The sequence below is a fragment of the Neovison vison genome, chromosome 3 (assembly GCF_020171115.1).
Source record: "Neovison vison isolate M4711 chromosome 3, ASM_NN_V1, whole genome shotgun sequence".
In the NCBI taxonomy this organism is placed as follows: domain Eukaryota; kingdom Metazoa; phylum Chordata; class Mammalia; order Carnivora; family Mustelidae; genus Neogale; species Neogale vison.
In genome coordinates this window covers 9,144,620-9,167,997 of record NC_058093.1, presented here as the reverse complement: position 1 = coordinate 9,167,997, position 23,378 = coordinate 9,144,620, and the positions used below count along the sequence as shown (strand labels likewise).

Genomic DNA, 23,378 nt, shown 5'->3' with positions numbered 1-23,378 from the left:
TGTAGTTGACTTTTTAAAATACATATATTGTAAATGTTGTCTGGAGTGTATTGAAAGAGGGTAGGATTTTTAGGAGTTCACTCCTTCATAAACAGAAATGAAAACCTATAAATTATTTTTTAATATTAAAAATGTATTAGCATTAGTTAAACACTGTTAAGCAATTAGTACTCTTTTAAAAACTGTTTGGTATTCTAAGTGATACAGTACTTTCAATTCAACAGGACTGTCTTCAAGGAAAGTGATATTAAATACAAGTGGCCTGTTTTATAATATAGAACTTCTAAACTTTGGACAGGTAATTATCCTGATTATAACAAAGATTTGATTTTACCTCACTGTTTAGTTAAGCAAACAAAATAAACTTTTGTTTTTCTTGTTTTTGTTTTTGTGGTCAAACTCTTATTAGATATACCAGGCTTTTAAAATCAACGTAGTAAGCAAGTGCTCCGGAGTCAAAGGTAAGTGTATTTCTGAGAAGAATGGTATTGGTCATTTGAAGAATCAATAGATCCTCACTCGAATTTTATATAATATTTATTTATTTATGTGAATTAAGATTAGGTTATGATAGTAGAAAAGCTGTATTTCCAATAGATTTAACATAGACCCTTTCTTAATACTAAGTATCTTCAACTGTATCAGTTTAAATACCTACTTTTTTAAAATGCTATATATATTTTTCTATCTCATTATTAATAGTAATTCATTTTAGCTGTTTTACCAGTTTCTTAGTTTGCTCTAGTTTCCTAGTTTACCTAGTTGGTTTTTTTGTTTGTTTGTTTGTTTACCTACTCTGCTCTAGTTTTCTAGTTTACCAGTTTCCATATACTCTAATATCTTTTGTAAGTCTAATTAAACATTATTCAATAATTCTCGGTAATTCTTTATATCATCTAAGTCTTACTGGTTATTTTTTATGATTGGGGAACTGGTAGGTAGGTATTGTAGTAGGTTTATAACACATATTTCCCTTATGTTTCCACAGAAGAAATAACTAGTATCTATAAAGTTCATATTCCTTGGTCTTACGAAGATTCACTTACTATTGCGCAGTGAGTATATGAAAGAATTTATCTTAAACTTTGGCCATTTTGAATAGTACATATTCTTCTTAGTTTATTTAAATCATAGTGAAATTTTAATGAAACTATTTAAGTGCCTCTTAATAAAATGTACCTATCCTTTAGGTAGCATTATGTTCATAAGATAATATAATAAGACAATGTAGTATTCTTATCTAAATGATATATAATTTAAACTTTACTTGCTTGGAGCTTTGACCCCTTCCTAGACTGTCCTCCAATGCCTGTTCTAGATGACGGAGCATTCAAACAACTGTGATAAAATTGAAAAAATGTCCATCTATAATAACGTCTCTGACATTTGTCTTCCTCTCCATTATTTCATTGTGCTGTGCGAGGATTGATTTAGCAATGGATATTTAACAGCATTTTGTATTTGAGAATTAATATTTAAGTTATCTTTTCAGGGTACCATCTTCTACAGAAATTTCTCTGAAACTCCACATTGCTCAACCAGAAAACGACAGCCATGTAGCATTATTAAAAATGTATACATCTTCAGACTGTCAGTATGAAGTAAGTTGCATGTTTGCTTAACTTTTAAGATTTAGTTATAGAATACACAGGAAATATATTTTTATATTAACCATAGATATATGGCAATGTGGAAGCAAATAAATACATGAAATGGACTTTTATGATGCCTTAAATATTCTCCATTTTGCCTGTCAGCACCACCTCAGTATTTCCTCAGGCTGGACTATTGAAAGTATATGTCTTAATAAGTAATAGAAAATAAAATTGAGACTATAGATTAACCTTCTAATTTTGGAGGCTCGAAGTTCAAAATTCTCTATAAATTGAAGAACATCATGAAATCAGCTGACATGGCTTTACTGCAATAATTAATATGATATATGTTGGTTTCCACCTCTACTGGATAAGCATAAGACTCTTCTTTTCACTAGCTTTTTAAATCTCTGTTTGTCATTTATATGTGCAGTGTAGTATGCCTGCTGTGTTTGTTTTACTACCACAGTACATCTCTGCTCCAAGAGAAGGGAGATAAACTTGACTGACATATACTTTTATGGATTCATGAACTACAGGAGTCCCTCTGTGTCAGAACACCCCAGATTCTAAGGATTCCAGATTTAAGAGATTATACATTTTAATGGTGATTTCTGGTTTATGTGAAATATCTTCATTCTATTCAGTTCCTTTAAAACAACCTTAAATATTTGGGTTCTTCATTAGAATTAACTTGGGTTGGACTAGAATTGGTAGGTCAGACTGTATGTTGGCAACAAGTTTTATTGGACCTCAATTACGACTTACTTTGGATTTCATAGTATTTATTAATGCTTTAATATCTTTCTCTTTTTAACACTGAAGGATTTTGTAGGGCTATAATGGTTTTTAACGTGTGCCTTCATATTTCTAATAGTGATAGCAAAAATTCCATTAATAATTTGGCTACAAATACTGCACATTAAAAAAATCCATGTTTTTATAAGTACTTTGTTTTTAAAAAGTAAGTATTTTGAAGTCATTTTATAATTTCTGTATGAAATACGTATTTCCTTTTTCCGCAGACTTCTTAATATAAAAAAAGTGTATTTATAATAGAGATAATAATTGATGAATTTCTCTTTAAAATATTGTTTTGGCTTAAATTTTACCAAATGTGCTCTGTTTCTGGTCTTATATCTTATAAAACTTGTTTTTGTGAAGTTTACTCAGAATTGCCTTAGCTTAACTATACTTAGTGCTATACAGTTGTAGGTTTGAGACTTAAAATACTGGTTATGTAATAGGTTAATTTGTGTTTAATTGTTCAGCAAACATATGTATAGCTTCTGAATTCAGTCGTTCAGTCAAGTCCTTTAGCTTGAATTACGTGGTACTAAGATATTCTGTTTAATCAAATATCCTAGTTAGTAAAGGGTTACCACAAGTACCATAGCATTCATCCAGTTGTCAGAGAGTTAGAATCCAGGAAAATATGCTGAACAATAAAACTACACTTAATACAAATTAAAATTTCTGGTTCAGAAGATTCTTATAATACCATAAATGAATTTAGGTCAGTCATTATTAAAAAAATTAATGATTATGTGTAGAGATGCACAGAAGTACTTAGTTTAATAAAATGTGAACTAGAAGGCTTTAGGAGAAATAACCTTTTTTTTTTTTTTTTTTTTTTTTAAACTAGGTGACAGTTAAGACTTCCTTTTCACAAATACTTGGACAGGTAAGTGATTCCTGTTTGATTATGGATTGCCTTAATCATATTATAAGGCAAGGGTTGCAGACTTTTTTCTGGGAAGGTCCAGATAATAAAATATTTTAACTAAATATGGTCTCTTGCTGCTGGAACTGTTGCAGCTGCTTCTTTCTTTTTGACTTTTCTCCTTTTCCTTCTTTTTCCCTCTTCAATAAAATCCAACACCAATTATTGGCAGACAAATCTTAGTTGGCCATGCCTCGCTTTAAGGTGATGTTCATTCCTAGAGATGAGAGCTGATTCCTGATTGTCAAATTAGTGTTTTTGGCTAATTGAATGTCCTATTAAGATTTCATGTTGCACATACTATGCTATAATTCATAGTCCAGTAAAATTTGTAGGCTCTGTTACATAAACACACATTTTCAAATAACTTTTTATGTTGTATGTGCTTAATCTGTAAAAATAAAAAGTAAATATATTAAAAATAAACATGTTGAAATACTTTAAATTTACTATTTTTTGAGTTGAAATACTTTAAATTTACTATTGCTGTAGTTCATAGCAAATAGTGTTATAAAAATAATTTATTGAGGGTGCCTGGGTGACTCAGTAGGTTAAGTCACTACCTTTGGCTCAAGTCATGATCCCAGAGTCCTAGGACCAAGTCCCATATGGGGCTTCCCCTGCTCTGCCGGGAATCTGCTTCTCCTTAGTCCCTCTGCCTTCCAACTCCCTCTGCTTGTGCTCTGTCTCTCTCTCGCTCTCTATTACTCAACATCGTTATAATTTGCGGAATTGTATAACCTGGCATAAATAATAATATTAATTAATCAAAAATTATATCTCGTTTTAAAACTCACAAAAGTTTTATTGTGCCTTCTAATTTTTATTTTTTTGTTGTGGCATAGCATAGCAGAATTTTAAAAATTTAAGTCCTTTAACTGTAATTATAAAACTCACAAATCAAAATTAACCCAGAAATTTTTTAATACTTTTTTTTTAAGATTTTATTTATTTATTTGACAGATCACAAGTAGACAGAGAGGCAGGCAGAGAGAGAGAGCGGGAAGCAGGCTCCCTGCTGAGCAGAGAACCCGATGCGGGGCTCCATCCCAGGACCTTGAGATCATGACCTGAGCTGAAGGCAGAGGCTTTAACCCACTGAGCCACTCAGGTGCCCCTAACCCAGAAATTTTTTATATGCATTATCTCATTTGATTCTCACAACAATTTGGTGAGAACTAGATTGTGATTATTATTAAATCTGTGAACATTAGAAAATTCTAAGTTCATATGTAAAATGTGCTACATTAGAAAGAGAAGATTAAATGGTATAAATTGGAAGAGTAGCACCATGGATAGTTATAGTAAATTCTCTAGCTTGTTGAGGGACCTTTTTTAAGAAAAATTATAGGGGATGGGTGGAAAAAAAAAGAAAAATTATGTCTTGGCATATAGAGGAAGAATTGATGCTATTGTATTTTTAGTATGTCCAAAAGGCATGTTACTGTATACAGTGGTATGGGCTGAAAAATAGCATACTGTCTTATCCATATCATCCCTAGGGCTCATAATTCAGAGTAGTGACAGGAAAAGTCAAGTTATTTTGATACTTGATGCCAAGCATAATTATATGTCCATCAAATAAGGACATACTAATATTCTTGTTAAGGCATGGAAATTGATCTAAAAAACAAAGATATGTAGGTATTACAGGATCAAAGGTGGGTACTTTTTTAAATGTCAAAGAATTTGTGGTAATTAAGTCTTTCCCAAATTACTGAAAGATGTGATGCTCTTCCTTCATGTTTGTTTAAAAATTTAGCTTGAGAATGGGAGAATGAATTGATGTAGTATATATTATTCATCTTTTAAAAATAATACATATTTTCAGTGTTGCTGATTCAGTCAAAGAAGACTGAGAATAGGAATAAAGAGAAACAATTTGGGAGAATCTTTAGACTTTGCTTAGTTAATTTTCCATCAAATTAGTTTTTCTTTCTTTTTTTTTAGAAAAAGGAGAGAAAAATATTTACATGTTCTTTATTCTAATGAAAGAGGGCAAAAAATAAAGCTGAAATTACTTTCTCAAGAGAATTATAAAAACTAGTAAGTCATTTCTATATAGGAATGAAGACTAATATTGCTGAATCTGTAGATTTTTTTTTTTTAAAGATTTTATTTATTTATTTGTCAGAGAGAGAGGGAGAGAGAGGGAGAGAGAGCGAGCACAGGCAGACAGAGAGGCAGGCAGAGGCAGAGGGAGAAGCAGGCTCCCTGCCGAGCAAGGAGCCTGATGTGGGACTCGATCCCAGGACACTGGGATCAAGACCTGAGCCGAAGGCAGCTGCTTAATGATTTTAAGAGAAACTGGAAATCTAGAGTTTTAGATAAAACTTTTTAAATTTTTTAATGTTGGCGTCTAATTTGAAATGTAAAGAAATACTGTGCCAAATACTAAACCAAATCAAGCCTCTACAATTTGAATATGTTCCATAGTGGCCAGTTTATGATTGTGGATTTTGTCATTTGTTATACGAGCTGTGGCTGTAGCCCAGTAGAATAGTTAATACTCACAACAGTGATAGTCATTACAAGGAACTGCCATGTTCAGAATACTATAATAGAAACTCCTAGAAGATTTCCAAAGACAGTGAAGAGTATCAAAGGTTAATAATAACAGCTATTTTCTGATCACCTACCTGTGCCAGTTACTGTGCCAAATGCTTTATACAACTGAACACATTTAAGCCTCAAACTCCCTGTGAGATAAGTGCTATTTATCTCCATTTTGTAAATAAAGGCACAGGGAGAAGGGGGGGGGTGTAAAGTAACATGTCCAAGGACACAGAGCTAGCGAGAGGCAGAGCTATAGTCTAAATCCAGAAGGCTGACTCTAAGCCTGCTATGCTGCTTAACTTCTGTACGGTTTTCTTTTCTTTTCTTTTTTTAAAATTATTTAGAAATTTTAATGCTTCTGATAACATTTCCTTATATAATAAAACTATTTAGACAATGTCATATCTAGATAGTATTCGATATATTTTTAAATGTAATATTTTTAAATTCAGTTTTGCTGTAAGAAAAGAGTCACATCAAAATTCAGAAACAGAATTGTTGTGGGGGAAAACCCCACTTTATATTCCAGGCTTAAAAATTTAAATTATACATTGAGAAATCTATGTTACACATTTAAAAATGATGATGAAACTATTTATATTTATGGCTTTATTATTATACTAATTTGATATTACCACGATAAGAAATTGCCACTAACTTAGTGTTTTTACACAAATTCATTATCCTATAGTTCTGGAGATCAGAAATTGCAAATGGGTTTCCAGTAAAGATGTTAGGTGTTAACAGGGTGGTGTTTCTTTTTTCTTTTTTTCTTTCTTCTTCTTTTTTTTTTTTTTTTTTTTTAGATTTTATTATTTATTTGACAGAGAGAGAGAGACAGAGAGGGCATGCAAGTAGGGGAAGTGAGAGAGGGAAAAGCAGGCATCCTGCTGAGCAGGAAGCCTGATGCGTGGCTCAGTCCCAGGACCCTGGGATCATGACCTGAGACAAAGGCAGATGGTTAATGACTGACCCACACAGGTGCCCAGGGTTGTGTTTCTTCCGGACACTCTGGGAAATCATGTTTGTTTGCCATTTCCAGCTTCTGTAGGCTGCCTGCACTTCTTGACTTGTGGTCCCTGTTTGTTTGCCATTTCCAGCTTCTGTAGGCTGCCTGCACTTCTTGACTTGTGGTCCCTTCCTTCTTCTTCAAACCCAGCAATGGCAAGTAGGGCCTTTCTTATATCAAATCACTGTGAATCTGACTCTTCTTCTCTTTTCCTGCCTCCCAGGACCTTTGGCATATAGTTGCTCATAATATGTTCTTATGATTGTATAATTTCTTTGGTGTTGGTTGTGATCTCTCCTCTTTCATTCATGATTTTATTAATTTGGGTTCTTTCTCTTCTCTTTTTGATAGGTCTGGCTAGGGGTTCAATCTTAAATTCTTTCAGAGAACCAGCTCCTAGTTTGGCTGATCTGTTCTACTGTTCTTTTGGTTTCTATTTCATTGATTTCTGTTTCTCTTTATTTAATTTCTCTTCTCCTGCTGGGTTTAGGCTTTTTTTGCTGTTCTTTCCCAGCTCTTTTAGGTATAGGTAGGGTCAGGTTGTAGACTTGAGACCTTTCCTGTTCTTGAGAAAGGCTTGGACCAAAGATTTTGAACAGTTGTGTTTTCATTTTCATTTGCTTTCATGAATTTTTTTAATTCTTTAATTTTGTGGTTGACCCATTCATTCTTTAGTAGGATAATCTTTAGCCTCCATGAATCTGAGTTCTTTCCAACTTTCCTCTTGTGATTGAGTTCTAGTTTCAAAGCATTGTGGTCCGAAATTATGCAGAGAATGATCCCAGTCTTTTGGTACCATTTGAGACCTGATTTGTGACCCAGGATGTGATCTGTTCTGGAGAATGTTCCAAGTGCACTGGAGAAGAATGTGTACTCTGTTGCTTTGGGATGGTATGTTCTGAATATATCTGTGATGTCCATCTGGTTCAGTGTGTCATTTAAAGCCTTTATTTCCTTGTTGATCTTTTGCTTAGATGATCTGTCCATTTCAGTGAGGGGGGTGTTAAAGTCCCCTACTATTACTGTATAACTGTTGATGTGTTTCTTTGATTTTGTTATTAATTCATTTATATAACTGGCTGCTCCCATGTTAGGGGCATAGATATTTAAAAACAGATGTTTAAAATTGTTAGATCTTCTTGTTGGACAGAACCTTTAATTATGTATGATATAGTGTCCTTCCTCATCTCTTATTATAGTCTTTGGTTTAAAATCTAATTTGTCTGATATAAGGATTGCCACCCAGCTTTCTTCTGATGTCCATTAGAATGGTAAATGTTTTTCCACCCCCTCACTTTAAGTTCAGAGGTGCCTTTGGGTCTAAAATGTGTCTCTTGCAGACAGCCTGTTGGTGGGTCTTGCTTTTTATTGAATCTGATACCTTTGTCTTTTGATTGGGGCATTTAGCCATTTACATTCAGGGTAACTGTTGAAAGATAAGAATTTAGGGCCATTGTATTGTCTGTAAGGTGACTGTTACTATATATTGTCTCTGTTCCTTTCTGGTCTGTGTTACTTTTAGGCTCTTTCAAATTGGCTTAGAGGACCCCTTTCAATATTGTCTGTAGGGCTGGTTTTGTGTTCTTTCAAATTCTTTCAGTTTTTGTTTATCTTGGAAGTTTTTTTTAATTTCTCCTTCTATTTTCAGTGACAGCCTAGCTGGATATAGTTTTCTTGGCTGCATATTTTTCTCATTTAGTGCCTTGAATATATCATGCCAATCCATTCTGGCCTGCCAGGTCTCTGTGGATAGGTCTGCTGCCAATTTAATATTCCTACTGTTGTAGGTTACAGTTCTCCTGTCCTGAGCTGCTTTCAAGATTTTCTCTTTGTCTCTGAGCCTTGTAAGTTTTACTATTAGATGACGGGGTGTTGACCTATTTTTATTGATTTTGAGGGGGAATTCTCTTTGCTTCCTGGATTTTGATGCCTGTTTCCTTCCCCAAATTAGAAAATTCTTTTTCCATAACAATTTGTTCCAGTATACTTTCTGCCCCTCTCTCTCTTTCTTCTTCTGGGATCCCAGTTATTCTAATATTGTTTCGTCTTATGGTATCACTTATCTCTCAAATTCTCACCTTGTGATCTAGTAGTTGTTTATCTCTCTTTTTCTCAGCTTCTTTATTCTTCATCATTTGGTCTTCTATATCATTAATTCCCTCTTCTGCCTCATCTATCCTGCAGTTAGAGCCTCCATTTTTTTATTGTACCTCATTAATAGCCTTTTTTATTTCAATTTGGTTAGATTTTAGTTCTTTTATTTCTCCAGAAAGGGATTCTCTGGTATCTTCTATGCTTATATCAAGCCCAGCTAGTATCTTTATAATCATCATTCTGAACTCTAGTTCCAACATCTTACTAATGTCTGTATTGATTATGTCTCAGGCAGTGGGTACTACCTCTTGTTCTTTTTTTTGAGGTGAGTTTTCCCAGTTTGTCATTTTGTCCAGAGAAGAATAGATGAATGAGAGAACAAAATGCTAAAACAACTCCCAGAAAAATATACACTAAACAAATCAGAATAGACCCAAAACAGCAGGGTGGCGGGGGTGGGGGGGATGGTGGAGAAAGGCACAAAAAAAAAAGCATATGATCAGGCTGGTGAATAGAACAGAGCCACACACTAAATTTTGGTCTTTAGAAGAAACTGCCTCCCAAAATTTTAAAAAAAAAAATTTATATATATACCAAAATAAGGGTAAGTATGATGAAGAGATGGAATATGACTATAAAGATGAAAATTAAAGATTTTATAAAAGTGATAAGAAGTTGGTTGAAAAAAGAAAAAGAAAGATTAAAAAGGAGAGAATGTGATCAGGCTGGAGACTAGGACAAAGCCATATACTAGATTTAGGATATATTTTGGTCTGTTGGAAGAAACTGTATCCCAAAAGCTTAAAGAAAGAAAAACTTAAATAATACAAAAAATAAGGTTAAATACAATGAAAGGATAGAATATAACTGTAAAAATGAGAATGGATTTTAAAAAGGGAATTAAGATGTTTGAAAAAAGAAGGAAAAATTTTAAAAATAGAAAAAGAAAAAAAATTTTAAAAACTAACTTTGAAAGAGTAAAGAATCATGGGGGGAAAGCCATGAATTCTATGTGCTATATTCCTCTAGCACTGGAGTTTTGCAGTTCTCATTGATTGATAAACTTAGTCTTGGCTGATTGTTCTTGATGATCTTCTGGTGGAGGGGCCTGTTGCAGTGATTCTCACATGTCTTTGCCTGATGCAGAATTGCACCACCCCTGCCAGGGGCCAGGCTAAGCAATCTGCTCGGGTTTGCTGTCTGTAACTTTTGTCCCCTGAAAGCTTTCCATACAGCTTTGGAGGATGAGAACGAAAGTGGTGGCCTCCCAATCTCTGGTCCCAGAGGAGCTGAGAACTCAGGGCCCTCCTCCCCAGGGAGCCTTCAGAGAAAAGCAATCACTCCTGTCTCTCTGGTTTCCGGCCCCACTCCATGCTCACCTGGCCTGTGTGACTGAGCATTTCTGTCTCTGGCGCACAACCCCATTTGGAGTTTCCAAACCTAGCAGATTCCTGTGGTTTGCCCCCACACCACTCCTCCTGGGGAGGAAGGAAAGTCTCCCTGGACCTGCTGCTTGTTGGGTCCTTGCTCGAAGAATAGTGGCCCAACTGTGCCACGGATTGTGGTTTAAGGCAGCCCTGAGCTGAGAGCCCACTCTTCAGCTCCTTCTTTGCAGCCAGCTTCCCTGCTCCAATACTTGGGACCTCTGCCCCGAGCTCTGCCCGGTCTTTCTGTGACCCTGAGAGTCCTGAGACCACACTGTCCCAGGGAGGATTCTACCCCCGGCTTAGCTACTAGAGCGACGTCCCTCAGTGGAGCAGACTTCTAAAAGTTCAGATTTTGTGCTCTGCTGCTCTTTCGCTTGCTGGTAGCCAGCTGATGGAAGCTCCCTCCCCCCATAGTGTATCTTCCAAATTATTGCCTCAGATTCACTTCTCCACACGTCCTACCTTCTAGAAGGTGGCTACTTTTCTGTTCATAGAATTGCTACTATTCTTTTCTTCAATCTCCTGTTGAGTTTGTAGTAGTTCAGAATGGTTTGATAACTATCTAGCTAAATTCCTGGAACCAGATGAAATTTAAGTCTCCTCCTCCTCTACCATTTTCTCCTCCCCCTCTCCTTTTTTTTTTTTAAAAGATTTTATTTATTTATTTGACAGATCACAAGTAGGCAGAGAGGCAGGCAGAGAGAGAGCTGGGAGAAGCAGGCCCCCTGCTGAGCAGAGAGCCTTAAGCAGAACTCAATCCCAGGACCCTGGGATCAACCCACTGAGTCACCCAGGCGCCCTTCCTTTTTAATTTTTTAAGATTTATTTGGGAGCGCAAGTGTGTACAGTGCATGCGTACACACGCAGGAGAGAACCTCAAGCAGACTCCCTGCTAAGTGGGGTACCCCCCCATGGGGTCTCCACCTCGGGCTCAACCCCACGACCCTTGAGATCATGACCTGAGCCAAAATCAGTCAGATGCTTAACCAGCGAGCCACCCAGGCACCCCTGTTTCTGTACTCTATATGTTTTCTACCAGGTCATTAGCAGGCATTGAGTATGATTCAATTTTTAAAACTTTATAGCTAAAAAATGCTAACCATTATTTGAGCTTTCCATGAGTCATAATCAGTCATTGTAGATTATAATAACGAATATAATAATGAAAACACTTGAAATGTTGCGAGGAATCTCAAAGTATGACCCAGAGTGAGCAAATGCTATTGGAAAAATGGCACCAATAGACTTGTTCAATGCCAGTTGCCACAAATGTTCAATTTGTAAAAAATTCAATTATCTCCAAAGTGCAGTGAAGCAAAAACAATAAAATGAGGTATACTTGTAATAGCAGCTAATATTTTGTGATAGCTTAACAGGTTTGAGTTAATACTGTAAATGCTTTACACAAGTGAACATCCTTAAACTTTAAAATCACCTATAAGGTAAGTACCATATTGTCCCCATTTTACTGATGAGGACAATAAGAGTTAATGAGAAACTTGTTTGTCTATTAACTTATCTTTTTTTTAAGATTTTATTTATTTAGGGCGCCTGGGTGGCTCAGTGGGTTAAGCCGCTGCCTTCGGCTCAGGTCATGATCTCGGGGTTCCAGGATCGAGTCCCGCGTCGGGCTCTCCTCTCTCTGCCTGCCTCTCTGCCTACTTGTGATCTCTGTCTGTCAAATAAATAAAATCTTTAAAAAAAAAAAAAAGATTTTATTTATTTATTTTCAAGAGAGAGTGTGCATGCATGCAAGGGACAGAGGGAAAGGGGAAGAGAGAATCTCAGTCCTGCTCCATGCCAAGCGTGGAGCCTGACACCGGGCTTGATCACATCACCCTGAAATTATGACCTGAGCCAAAATCAAGAGTTGGATGCTTGACCAACTAAGCCACCCATGTTCCCCTACTTGTCTATTAGGTTTTTAATTGTGCAAGCTTTGGGCTCCCTGTGCCTGAATTTCTTCATCTGTAAAATAGGGATAAGAATTACCTCAAAGGATTTTGGGAGGAGAGAATGAGATAACACGTATAAAATGTTTAGTATCATGCCTGGACTATATTAAATGCTCAATAAATGTACCTTGTTAAAAAAGTCTGTAGTATATGCTTCTCTACTGTGTATTTTTTTTGTTGCACCTTTATGAAAAATTCTGATTACATGTTTCTAACATACTGTATATTCTTGATATTTATTTTACTTAGAGTTTTGATACCCATTACTGGAAGTACCTCTGTGGCCATGTCAGGGAAAATATAAAGTGAAGAAAGACACTTTTATTTCATGTGAAAGTACATTAATTTCATGAACATGAATATTCAGAAGTTGCCCCGTGATTTGCCTGTTTTCTAGGTAGTTCGATTTCACGGAGGAGCTCTTCCTGCTTATGTTACATCTAGTATCCTTCTTGCTTATGGAGGACAGTTATATTCTCTTTTCTCAACAGGTAAGAATGTTTCTGTTCCTCCTCTCCATCTCTCTCCACCCCTTTTCTCCAAAGTTCTTCATTACTACTTATTTGTCCCTCATGTGGCTGAGTTCATGACCCATCTCTCCAGTTTACAGGCATTTCAGATCCTCTGGTTTTAGGAGATCCCCAAGAAGATTCCTTACTTAGCTTTTCCATTTTACACTTTAGTGCCTGAAATTTTTTCCCTTTATTCTGAGGATATCTTAAGAGGGAGAGTCTCCTTGATGGGGATCTTGTTCCCCATTCCATCCCTAGTACCTAATGTAGTGTCAGGCACATAGTAGGCATTCAGTGTAATGTCTGGGCTGTTCCACTACATCAGTTAGGTCCTGAATGGAATAACTGAGAGTTTATTTTAATGAAGAGACTATTTCAAAGGTATGGGTAGAGTTAAGAGAAACCAACAAGAAATGATTAAGGGCCAGGTTAGCAGTAGAGCCGTCTGATACTCCTCGTTTTCAGGGCAAGGGAGTGAGCAAGCCTAGAAGGCTGTAGTGGAGGGCAGCATTACTACAGCTATAGCCACTGTCAAGCTGTGGCTCAGCAGGGGGAAAAGGCAGGGAAATACATAGATGAACCTTATTTCCTCTTATCAGTGCCTATCATTCATTGCACCTAAGTCAGCCTCCCAGAGCTCAGAACAAAGTAAGGGTGAAGAATGAATCCGGAGATCCCGATTAGAATATACACTGCATTGGACAAAACCTTTCCTAGAGGATAGCAATGAAAATAGTTTCCCAGGAGCCTACTTTATAAAGCCCTCACACATTGTTGGGCTTGGGTTGTAATGAAGGGAGATGAGATAGGAAAAGACAGTGGATCAAAATACATAAAAATAGTCCAAAAATATCCCTACCATTTCCTCTTGCCAAATCCTTCTGCAGCTACTGATTTCCTTTCAATGACTTACAATTTCAAGTCTGCCTTTAGTATTCATTTTAACCTTCATATGCTGCTTTTGGGAATGTGAAATGGTATAGATGCTTTGGAAAGTAGGTTGGCAGTTGCTCTGTGACTCAGGAACTGTACTCCTAGGTATATATCCAAGAAAAATGTGAACAGATACCCACACTAAACTTGTGCCCCCATGTTCACAGAAGCACTGTTCATATCCAAAAAGCAGAAACAACCCAAGTATCCATCAGCTGATAAACACATAACTAGAGTGTGCTGACACCTGCTCACATATGGATGAATCTTGGAAACACACCAAATAAAAGGAGCCAGTCACAAAGGACTGTACATTATATGATTTTGTTTATAGGAAATGTTAAGAATAGGCCTTTCTCTAGAAACAGAAAGTAAATTAATTGTTCCCTGGGAGCAGGTGACAGTTAAGGAGAACAAGTTTGTTTTGGGAGTAATGAAAATGTTCTTAGACTGATTGTGGTGATGAAGGCATAACTGTGAATATACTTAAAACCACTAAATTGTGTGTACTTTTAATGAATTGTGTGGTATGAGAATTACATCTCAGTTAAGTTGTTTTTTAAAAAAAATCATGTTTGGAGCTTTTTGAAAATGCAAATGGTGAAACCCCAGCTTTGGCTTCCTGAAATTGTTTCAGAAGTGATTGCGTACTCTTACATATGATCTATTGAGTTACAGTAATTTCTAATCTGTGAAGAGAGTCTTTATGATAATTGTGACCCTTGCTTTCTCTGACATGAAATATGTTGCTCTTACAATGCAGTCAGTGTATGATATGACTCATAGTTACTATTTTTTTTTTAATCACCAGGTCATTGCTTAGAATATGCTACTGTGTTGGATAAAGAAGCCAAGCCATACAAAGTTGATCCTTTTGTAATCATGATTAAGTTTCTGTTGGGGTAAGTTTTATTATCTGTGATAATATTTTAATTATTTTATATATATGAAACATGTTTAATTATTTTTATATATAAAACATGTTTCATATATATAATAGGGGCATATATATATATAGGGGCATAGTATGCCCCATAATGATATATAAATACTCATACAAATATGGCAATTGTCTTATTTTATTAAATGGGATTTTTAGGCAGAGTCCTAATAGGTATATCAACATTTACTTTGATATTATAACCATTTCAAAAGTAATTATAGAAATTATAATATATATGTATCAGTTATAGAAACTTAATCTGTAAATATACCAAACTTCTTAAATTTGCAAAGGGATACATATGGTCCGTAATTTTTGAGTATCCCAAATTCATGAGTGTGTGCAGCGTTGGTGGTATAGTGGTGAGCATAGCTGCCTTCCAAATTCATGAGTGCAAACCATTATAGGATATTTGTGAAACAGTGCTTCAGATCACTTTTTCTTCCCATACAAAGTGTATTTTGGATCTCTACCACACTTAGCATTCCATTTTTAATTTATTCTTATTTTGTGTTTTATGCTGAGAACCGGTGTACATTAGATCTCTTTTCGTTAGTTATTACAATTAGCTGTTGGTTTTCTAGCTTAAAAAAAAGACAACTTATTTATTACAAGGAACAGCATTGATACTCAGGGCTCAGATCCTTGAAGATCAGTAGACTTACTTGGAAGATAAATAACTTTTTCTCTATAAGGAATTGAAATTGGTTTTTCAGTATAAGTACTCATTGAGTATCATGAAACTTAGGGGACTCTAATGAATGACCAGATACCTCAGATATTAAATATTTGAATGTCAGTTGTTGATTTTTTTCTTTTATTGTATGTTTTCTTTTATCCACAGATATAAATGGTTTAAGGAGTTATGGGATGTGTTAATGTTACCAGAATTAGATGCCATCGTTTTAACTAGTCAGAGTATGTGTTTCCCCCTTGTATCCTTGATTCTCTTTCTGTTTGGAACATGTACTGCCTACTGGGGTGGCCTACTGTCTTTTACATCTGTGAGACTCCTTTCTTCATTGTGGCTAGCTTTGAAAAGGTAAAGAATGACTGAAAGCTTTCTTATTGCTCTTAAGGAAAAAAGTGTATTTTGATAGGGAACCTCAGAATTAGTTGGCTTTAACTAAACTCTAATTTCTAAGGAAAGAAACCTTAGAAAGGAAAGAAGTTCACTTCTTCTAGAAAAACATGGGTTAGTGTTAAAAGTTCTATCTTTGTTAAAGATAATCATTCAGGGGCACCTGGCTGGCTCAGCCAGAGGAGCGTGCAAATCTTGATCTAGGGGTCATGGGTTTTAGCCCGACGTTGGCGTAGAGATTACTGAACTAAATAAAAACTTTTATTTTTTAAAAAAAGATAATCATTTACTGCATGTTAAATGCTGTTTGAGTTAATGCCAAGAGTTAATCAAAAACGTTAGACAGAGGGATGTCTTAATGGCTTAGTCAGTAGAGCATATGACTTTTGAACTCAGGGTCATGAATTTGAGCCCAGCATTGGGAGTAGACATTACTTTAAAAAGTGACAGATTACAGAATTATTTTTAATTTTTATGATTGTAAATCTTTTGAAGGAAGAAATATTTCTCTGGTAATGCTTTTATATGTTGACTTCCAGTCACACCTGAGAGCAAGAGAATTCCAGTCAAGATACTTAAGATCAGTTTAGATGAAGTGCAAAAAAAATTCCAAAAACATTGCCTAGAGTTTTATTTTGGATCCAAAGACAAAGTTTGAAGCTACTGATAGGCTTTTCTGGTAAACCACTGACCTTATTTCTCTTGCCTCTGCTCCTCACCGGACATGTTACGTGATTTACTGTCACAGAGGGTATTATGGTGTGATGCTTCTTCCTTCACCCTTCTGAGGTGCTTCTGACACTAATAGCATCATAAGTCTGAGTTATCTTGAGACTTTAAGAAATAGAAAACTGTTTTTCCTCCTGTCAAGATAGGAAATACATATGACACAGGGCCTATAATTAATGATTATTTTTCGCAGCATTTTTTCTAACTTAGTACAAATATCAGCCATACTGTATCTAAATGAAAGAGGAGCTGTCACAATGTATTACAGAATATACAAATATATGTCATCCCTTGCTTTTATGAGAAAATATTTTACTGCTTACCTTGTGATACTTGCATATTAATAAGCAGGAGAGCCTAGCAGAGTACTGTATTGTTTTCTTTCTAAATATGACTGTATAAACAACTGTTAATATTCTTTTTAATAGCTTTATTCTTGTTTTTTTCCAGGCCCTCTGAACTTCCTAAAGATATCAAAATGATATCAGCAGATTTGCCCTTTTTGACAATTGTTTTGATCATAGTTGGTTGGACAACTTGTGGAGCTTTTGCCATACTGCTTACTTATCTTTATTATGTGTTTAAGGTATGTCACATCACTGAAGTCAGAATAACTAGGCTTTGTGACAGGCAGACATAGAATTTCCTGTAGGTGTTGTTAACGAAAATTTTAACTATAGCTGTAGTAACCTGTAATTTAAGGTTTAAGTGTAGAAGGTTTTTTTAAACATCTTAGTTATTTAAAATATATGATTAACTACGGAGCTGAAATTACTAATCTGAGTTCAGTTAGTAAAAACAAAATAAGGGGAGACTATCTAATCTGTTTCACATTGCTTCTTGCTCTTGCAAGTAGTATCAACTTTTTAAAAAGCATTTTACTTAGAGCAGTTTTTATTCATACCTTCTTTTGAACAAGGGTAATAGACAAAAAGTTATGTCACTGGGATCAAGCTATCAATTGTGCTGACATAATGTAGAATGTTACACATGTTGCTGGAGAATCAGAAGACAAAAATAATTAGCCTAATAATTTTACTGAGGAAGTGAAAAACTTCCAAGAAGGCTGATAGCAGGAAAATCTAGGTTATACAACTACATATTCTCCACATTAAACTTAGGTAGAGACAGTTGATACCAGAATGGATAATCATTTTCTTTTTTAAACAATGGTTTATTTACATCTGCTTTTAATACTAATATATGCACATTATATATTCTGTTTTCCAAAAGAATTTATGTCCATCAGAAAAATCTGTTTACTACTTTGATTTATAAATATGATATTTTTAGCTTTTTAAATTGGATATTTCAAATAATTGATCCAATGAACAAAACTGGCTAAATACTAAACTGGCTAAATACTTAGCCATAAGCAAACCTAACAAATTAAACCTAGAGATTTTCTGAGGTTCTTGTAAGCGTTTCACCATATATAATTGAGTTCAGATTTTCAAAAATTAAAAATAGATAAGACATGTTAAATTCTTTATACTGTACTGAAGATAATCAATATTTTACTCACAGGATGCTAAGTTATTAGAGCAAAGCATATTTAAACATAGGTTCTCAGAATACAGAAGGTATAATAATATATCACACTCTGGAAGTTTTATTATTTTGTTTGTTTTTTAATCCTTAATAGCAAGTTTGTGTAGTATTATTTACCTTTTCTGAAAGAATATTTGTTTGTTTGTTTTTTAAGATTTTATTTATTTGACAGACAGAGATCACAAGTAGGCAGAGAGGCAGGCAGAGAGAGAGAAAGGGAAGCAGGCTCCCCGCTGAGCAGAGATCCTGATGCAGGGCTCCATCCCAGGACCCTGAGATCATGACCTGAGCTGAAGGCAGAGGCTTTAACCCACTGAGCCAGCCACCCAGGCGCCCTGAAAAATATTTATAAAAGTTTAAATGTATTTTTAGTTAGATTTCTTTAAATTTCAGATTAGTGTTTCTCAGTTGTAATAAAAATGGTGGTTTTTTTGTTTCAAAGTAAAAGTGAAATTAAACAGTTTTTTTCTTTTTTCCTAGATTGTTCATCTGCAAGCCAGCCTAACAATGTACAAAAATAGCCAGACTGGGGTAAGTTTTATTTTCAAAACTCTACATCACTTTAATATAAAAGAACATGGGAAAATAAAGTTTTTTTTTAAGTTAGGATTTTACGGTGTCTAAAAAAGGTGTCATGAATTTAAGTAACTTTAAAAAAAATTGAACCTGGGCGCCTGGGTGGGTCAGTAGGTTAAGCCGCTGCCTTCGGCTCGGGTCATGGTCTCAGGGTCCTGGGATCAAGTCCCGCATCGGGCTCTCTGCTCAGCAGGGAGCCTGCTTCCTCCTCTCTCTCTCTCTCTCTCTGCCTGCCTCTCTGCCTACTTGTGATCTCTCTCTGTCAAATAAATTTAGAAAAAAAAATTGAACCTATTTAGATTGCCTGATTTTAATGTTGTTGTTGTTGTTGTTGTTGTTAAAGAGAGTAAGCATGTGGTGGGAGGGGCAGGGAGTGGTAACAGGGAGGAGCAGAGGGAGAGGGAGAGAGAATCTCAAGCCTCAAGGCCCCAACACCCCCGATGCAGGGCTTGATTTCACGACCCTCAGATCATGACCTGAGCCAAAGTAAAGAGTGCAATGCTTAACCAGCTGAGCCATCCAGGTGCCCCTGTCTGATTTTAATTTGATCTTTATCAGTATTTATGTCATGTTTATTGTTACAAATTATCTCTTAAATTTTTAGTAATTACTTAGAGGATATAGTCTCAGCAATGGAAATAGCAAGTCATGGGATGAAAATTTTATAACTAATAACTGCTTTAAATTACACTGAACAAGGTAATTTCAATATTTTATTTCAGTTTGATTAGAAAGATGTGGTTATTTAGCTGTTAAATAATTTAGTATGATTCTGAGTAAAATAATAAACCTAAATTTTAACATCTTAGTAATTTTACTATATTGCTTTATAGAATCCCAAACACTCTAGAAGAAGTGAAAAAAAATCAAATCACCATAAAGACTCTACAGTACATCATCTTCGTTTATCTGCCAGTGATGCCGAAGATAGTCTGCGCATGCACAGTACTGTGATCAACTTATTAACATGGATTGTATTACTCAGCATGCCGTCTTTAATTTATTGGTTAAAGAATCTCAGGTGTGTTTTATTTGTATAATTGTAATTTATGTGCTTCAAACAATAAGTATCTGTAAGTAGAAATGTACCAGATTTCTAATGATCCATAAAACTTGCTCAAGAATAGGAAGCTATATGTATCTCCTGAAATTTAATTTGTGTATATACACATGGTTCCCTTACTGTGAGAATATAAACTTCCTCAAAATCTGACTAAAAGAGGGAAGTTGTATTGTATTATTTTACCTTTAATCTTCTGTGAGTCTAGATATTATGTGAAAATGTGCATTTTGTTTTATTGACTTAAAGAACTCATAATGCTTAGTGCTTAAGTATTTTTCAATTTTTAATCAGTTTTATGTTTTCTTAAATTTCGAAGTAAGAAAATACTTACATTTAAAAAGATTAGAAATAATGGAAAAAAAAGGCGTAGTTTTCTATTTGAATATCAAACATTGAACTAAAATAAATGACCAGCTATTTTACCACTGAAAACCATTTTTGCCTTATCACGTGATAATTGTTTTAGGTTAAATCAGAGTGTGAAAATGCCCTCTAAGATTATTTCTAGAATATTTAGTTATTGGTAAGTATTTTTTAAAAAGGCTACCTTATCCCAGTAATAACTGATCCCCTACTCAATACTGTTTTCAGAAATAATATAAAAATTTCAAATTATCTAAATACTGGAAATATTTTTTTCAAAAGCCAAGTAAGTTTGATAAATTAGATCAACAGATTACAAGATTTTAATATACTTCCTTTGTCCCTCATTTTAGTCAAGATCAGATTTTTGCTCACAAGTTTGGGGAGAAATTACTTGAGGAGTATGAATTTATGATTCTGAAAAGCTATAGATGCCTCAGTGTCCATAAAGGCCAGAGATGAGAATTTGTGGATTTTTAAAACTAGGGACAGTTGCTTTATGTAAACCTTCATTTTTTTCATTGTTTTTTTGTTTTGTTTTGTTTTTTACTAGAGCAGACTTAATGTATTTTAAATAATTTGTTTTATAAAAACATTTCTACATGAGGTTTCAAGGCATATACCTGTCATTAAAAGGAAGTGTTTCCATATTGGATATTTTCATTTCCTTTAGTAGTTTCTGAACATAGTTCTCTGTGTAATACTTCAAGGATAAAGATAATCTGTAGCAAAGTTATTTGCCAAAGATTTCATGAGCAATATATTTAGAACTCTCATATCTACGAAATGTTTCGAAATTAATTTGATTCTTATATTTAAAATGATTAGGTGTGCTTTTTGATTTATGAGGTTTTTTTCTCTTTCGTATAGGTATTACTTTAAACTTAATCCTGATCCATGTAAACCTTTGGCATTTATCCTTATTCCAACTATGGCAGTTCTTGGAAATACTCACACTGTTTCAATAAGATCCAGGTATAGTAGTTTAATCTTTGTTTTTCTCACATTTTTTCCTAGTCTTAATAGCTCTTCTTTTATGTCTGAAATGTGTTCTTTGTATCACAATTTTTGACTGTGTCCAAATATTTGACTAAATATTATGTCTAAATATTTTGAGATATATTCCTAAAGCTAAAGCTGTAATCGTATAGTAAGTATGGTTTGTGTGCAGGTTTAATTTATATGGAAGCATATTTTATTTGTTTTCTTAATTGTGGGTTTTACTTGTTAGGATAGAATAACTTTTTTTAAAAAATTTAGCTCTTACAAGATATGATGACTAATAAAATTTGTCTCCAGAAAGTACAGGAGTGAAGTGAATAGGATTATAGATGAGGTAGGATTGGTCATGTATTTGACTTTTCATTGACTGGTTTGGTTGTTTGCTCTGGGAACCTGTTTTCAGTTGATTTTGGCAGATGTTTACAGATTTTCTAAAATGAAGCAGACCTGGGTTTTGACTCTTGGCTCTGCCATTTAATACCTCTATGTCCTTAGACAGATTTCTTAACCCCTCTTATCCCCAGTTTCTCTGTTTTTTGAGTAAAAAGGTAATAGTCTTTGCTGATAGCATTTTTCTTTTAGAAAGATTTAGTGTCTTGTTTTAATATTATTCGTGTTAGGAATTAAGGGTTCCTTTTTTATTTGGTTTAGATTTTTTTTTGTTTTGTTTTGTTGTTTTTTTTGCTATTATAAGTAAGGTTAAAATAGTTCTGTAGCTATGTCCTAGTAAATATTGATTATTTTTAAAAGGATTAATCTTTAGAGGTAGAATTGCTGAATGAAAGTCCAACTAACATTTTTCTGTTGTCAAAATTTAAAAGACTAAACAAAGCTGATTATTTACTTAATAGAAATATTGTTCTCTAGCTAAAATGTGGCTTGTATTGATCTTTTTAAAAATTATGGACAGTTAAATTCATTATATGAAAAATTACTTCTAACATTACTTAGAACACCTTCTCAAAACTGTAAAAAAATCAACATATTCTGGTTTTGCCTACAAAGTAGTTTACATAATGTATATTTTTCTGTTTCTTTACAGTAAATTGTTGAAGACTACTTCGCAATTTCCACTTCCTCTGGCTATTGGTATAATTGCTTTTGGGTCAGCACATTTATACAGGGTTCCATGCTTCATTTTCATTCCTCTTTTACTCCATGCATTATGCAACTTTATATAAGACTCAATTTAAGGAATGATAAAAATAATTTACACATTTAGGATCAGTAAGAAGAGGGAATGCACAGATTCATCAATGTGGACAGCAAGATCCTTTGGAGAAGACCAGTCTATTTTTACAATATTGAAAATAGGAAATTAGTTTTATAATGCTTGAGAAAAGTTGAAGCATGGTTTTGTTTTGTGGTATGGCATCCATGTACTAGTCATTTTTTTAAAAATGAGTAAAAGGGTCTGGTGGCCACTGTTTTTGAGGATTTCTGCATATCAGCTATTCTGCTTGATTGGCCGTAGTGGGGATCTTCTAAATATTCAGTAAATGTAGCATTGCTTGTCATCGCAACTCAGACGTTCTCCTCATTTCATCAAACTTTTTCTGAAAAGTTGGTTACTTTGTATTTGGTACAACATGCATATTGAGAGTCTTAAAAGATGAATGAAAAAGGAAAAGATCTATGAAATTCACAACTCTTTGATTTCTCAAAAATGAAATAACCTCAGAGAGTCTTTGGCCGGTTTTTGGCAGCCACAGTGAACAAGGCAGATCTTTTGCTTTCTTACATCTGTGAAATACAACTTTTCATTTTAAGGAAACATGTTTTCTTCTTGGTAACCAATGCAAGATTGGTGAACATAATTTAAACTCAAAACTTACTGAAATTTTCTCACTACTTTTCAAATACAGATCTCATTTTGTATTCTGGGTGAATATCACAAGACTATTAAAGATATCTTTTGTTCAATTTAAAGAAAATTGTCCCAGATATTTACTTTATGGTGTTGGAGCAATACAGTTGTTCAGTATATACCATTTTATTTAATTCATTGACCACATGGTTGCCAAAAGTGCCTCAAATCATGATGTATTTTTAAAATAACTAAATTCCAGTGGTGAGAAAAAACTCTAGGTTTGCACAGTTTCTGTCTTCTGTAGGAAAAAAAAGTCAGCATGATCAAGTGGTGGACCGCATTTGATATGTAAAATTATACTATTAATGGAATAACCAACTGTTACCCATTAATAGCATAAGTATAAACAGTATACTTAAATAAATTGGAGGTTTTAGCCACTAGTTTCAACAATGG

At 34.5% G+C, this 23,378-nt stretch overlaps 1 protein-coding gene across 3 annotated transcripts in view; it reads left to right on the top strand.

Moving 5' to 3' along the window:
* PGAP1 (post-GPI attachment to proteins inositol deacylase 1) overlaps positions 1-23,041 on the top strand; it is a 73,215-nt gene extending 50,174 nt beyond the window's left edge. For 2 of the 3 annotated variants that reach the window (XM_044241212.1, XM_044241210.1), the window contains 13 exons: positions 225-298; positions 410-461; positions 989-1,055; positions 1,493-1,601; positions 3,241-3,279; positions 12,757-12,850; positions 14,616-14,706; positions 15,592-15,789; positions 17,008-17,143; positions 18,589-18,639; positions 19,518-19,705; positions 20,981-21,085; positions 22,155-23,041. In XM_044241212.1, the coding sequence (XP_044097147.1) occupies positions 225-298; positions 410-461; positions 989-1,055; positions 1,493-1,601; positions 3,241-3,279; positions 12,757-12,850; positions 14,616-14,706; positions 15,592-15,789; positions 17,008-17,143; positions 18,589-18,639; positions 19,518-19,705; positions 20,981-21,085; positions 22,155-22,293 (1,343 nt within the window). In that variant the 3' untranslated portion in view covers positions 22,294-23,041. Of the gene's footprint in view, positions 1-224; positions 299-409; positions 462-988; positions 1,056-1,492; positions 1,602-3,240; positions 3,280-12,756; positions 12,851-14,615; positions 14,707-15,591; positions 15,790-17,007; positions 17,144-18,588; positions 18,640-19,517; positions 19,706-20,980; positions 21,086-22,154 lie in introns of those variants that run through there. The other variant, XM_044241211.1, reaches the window with a different exon arrangement.
* Positions 23,042-23,378: the final 337 nt, after the last annotated feature.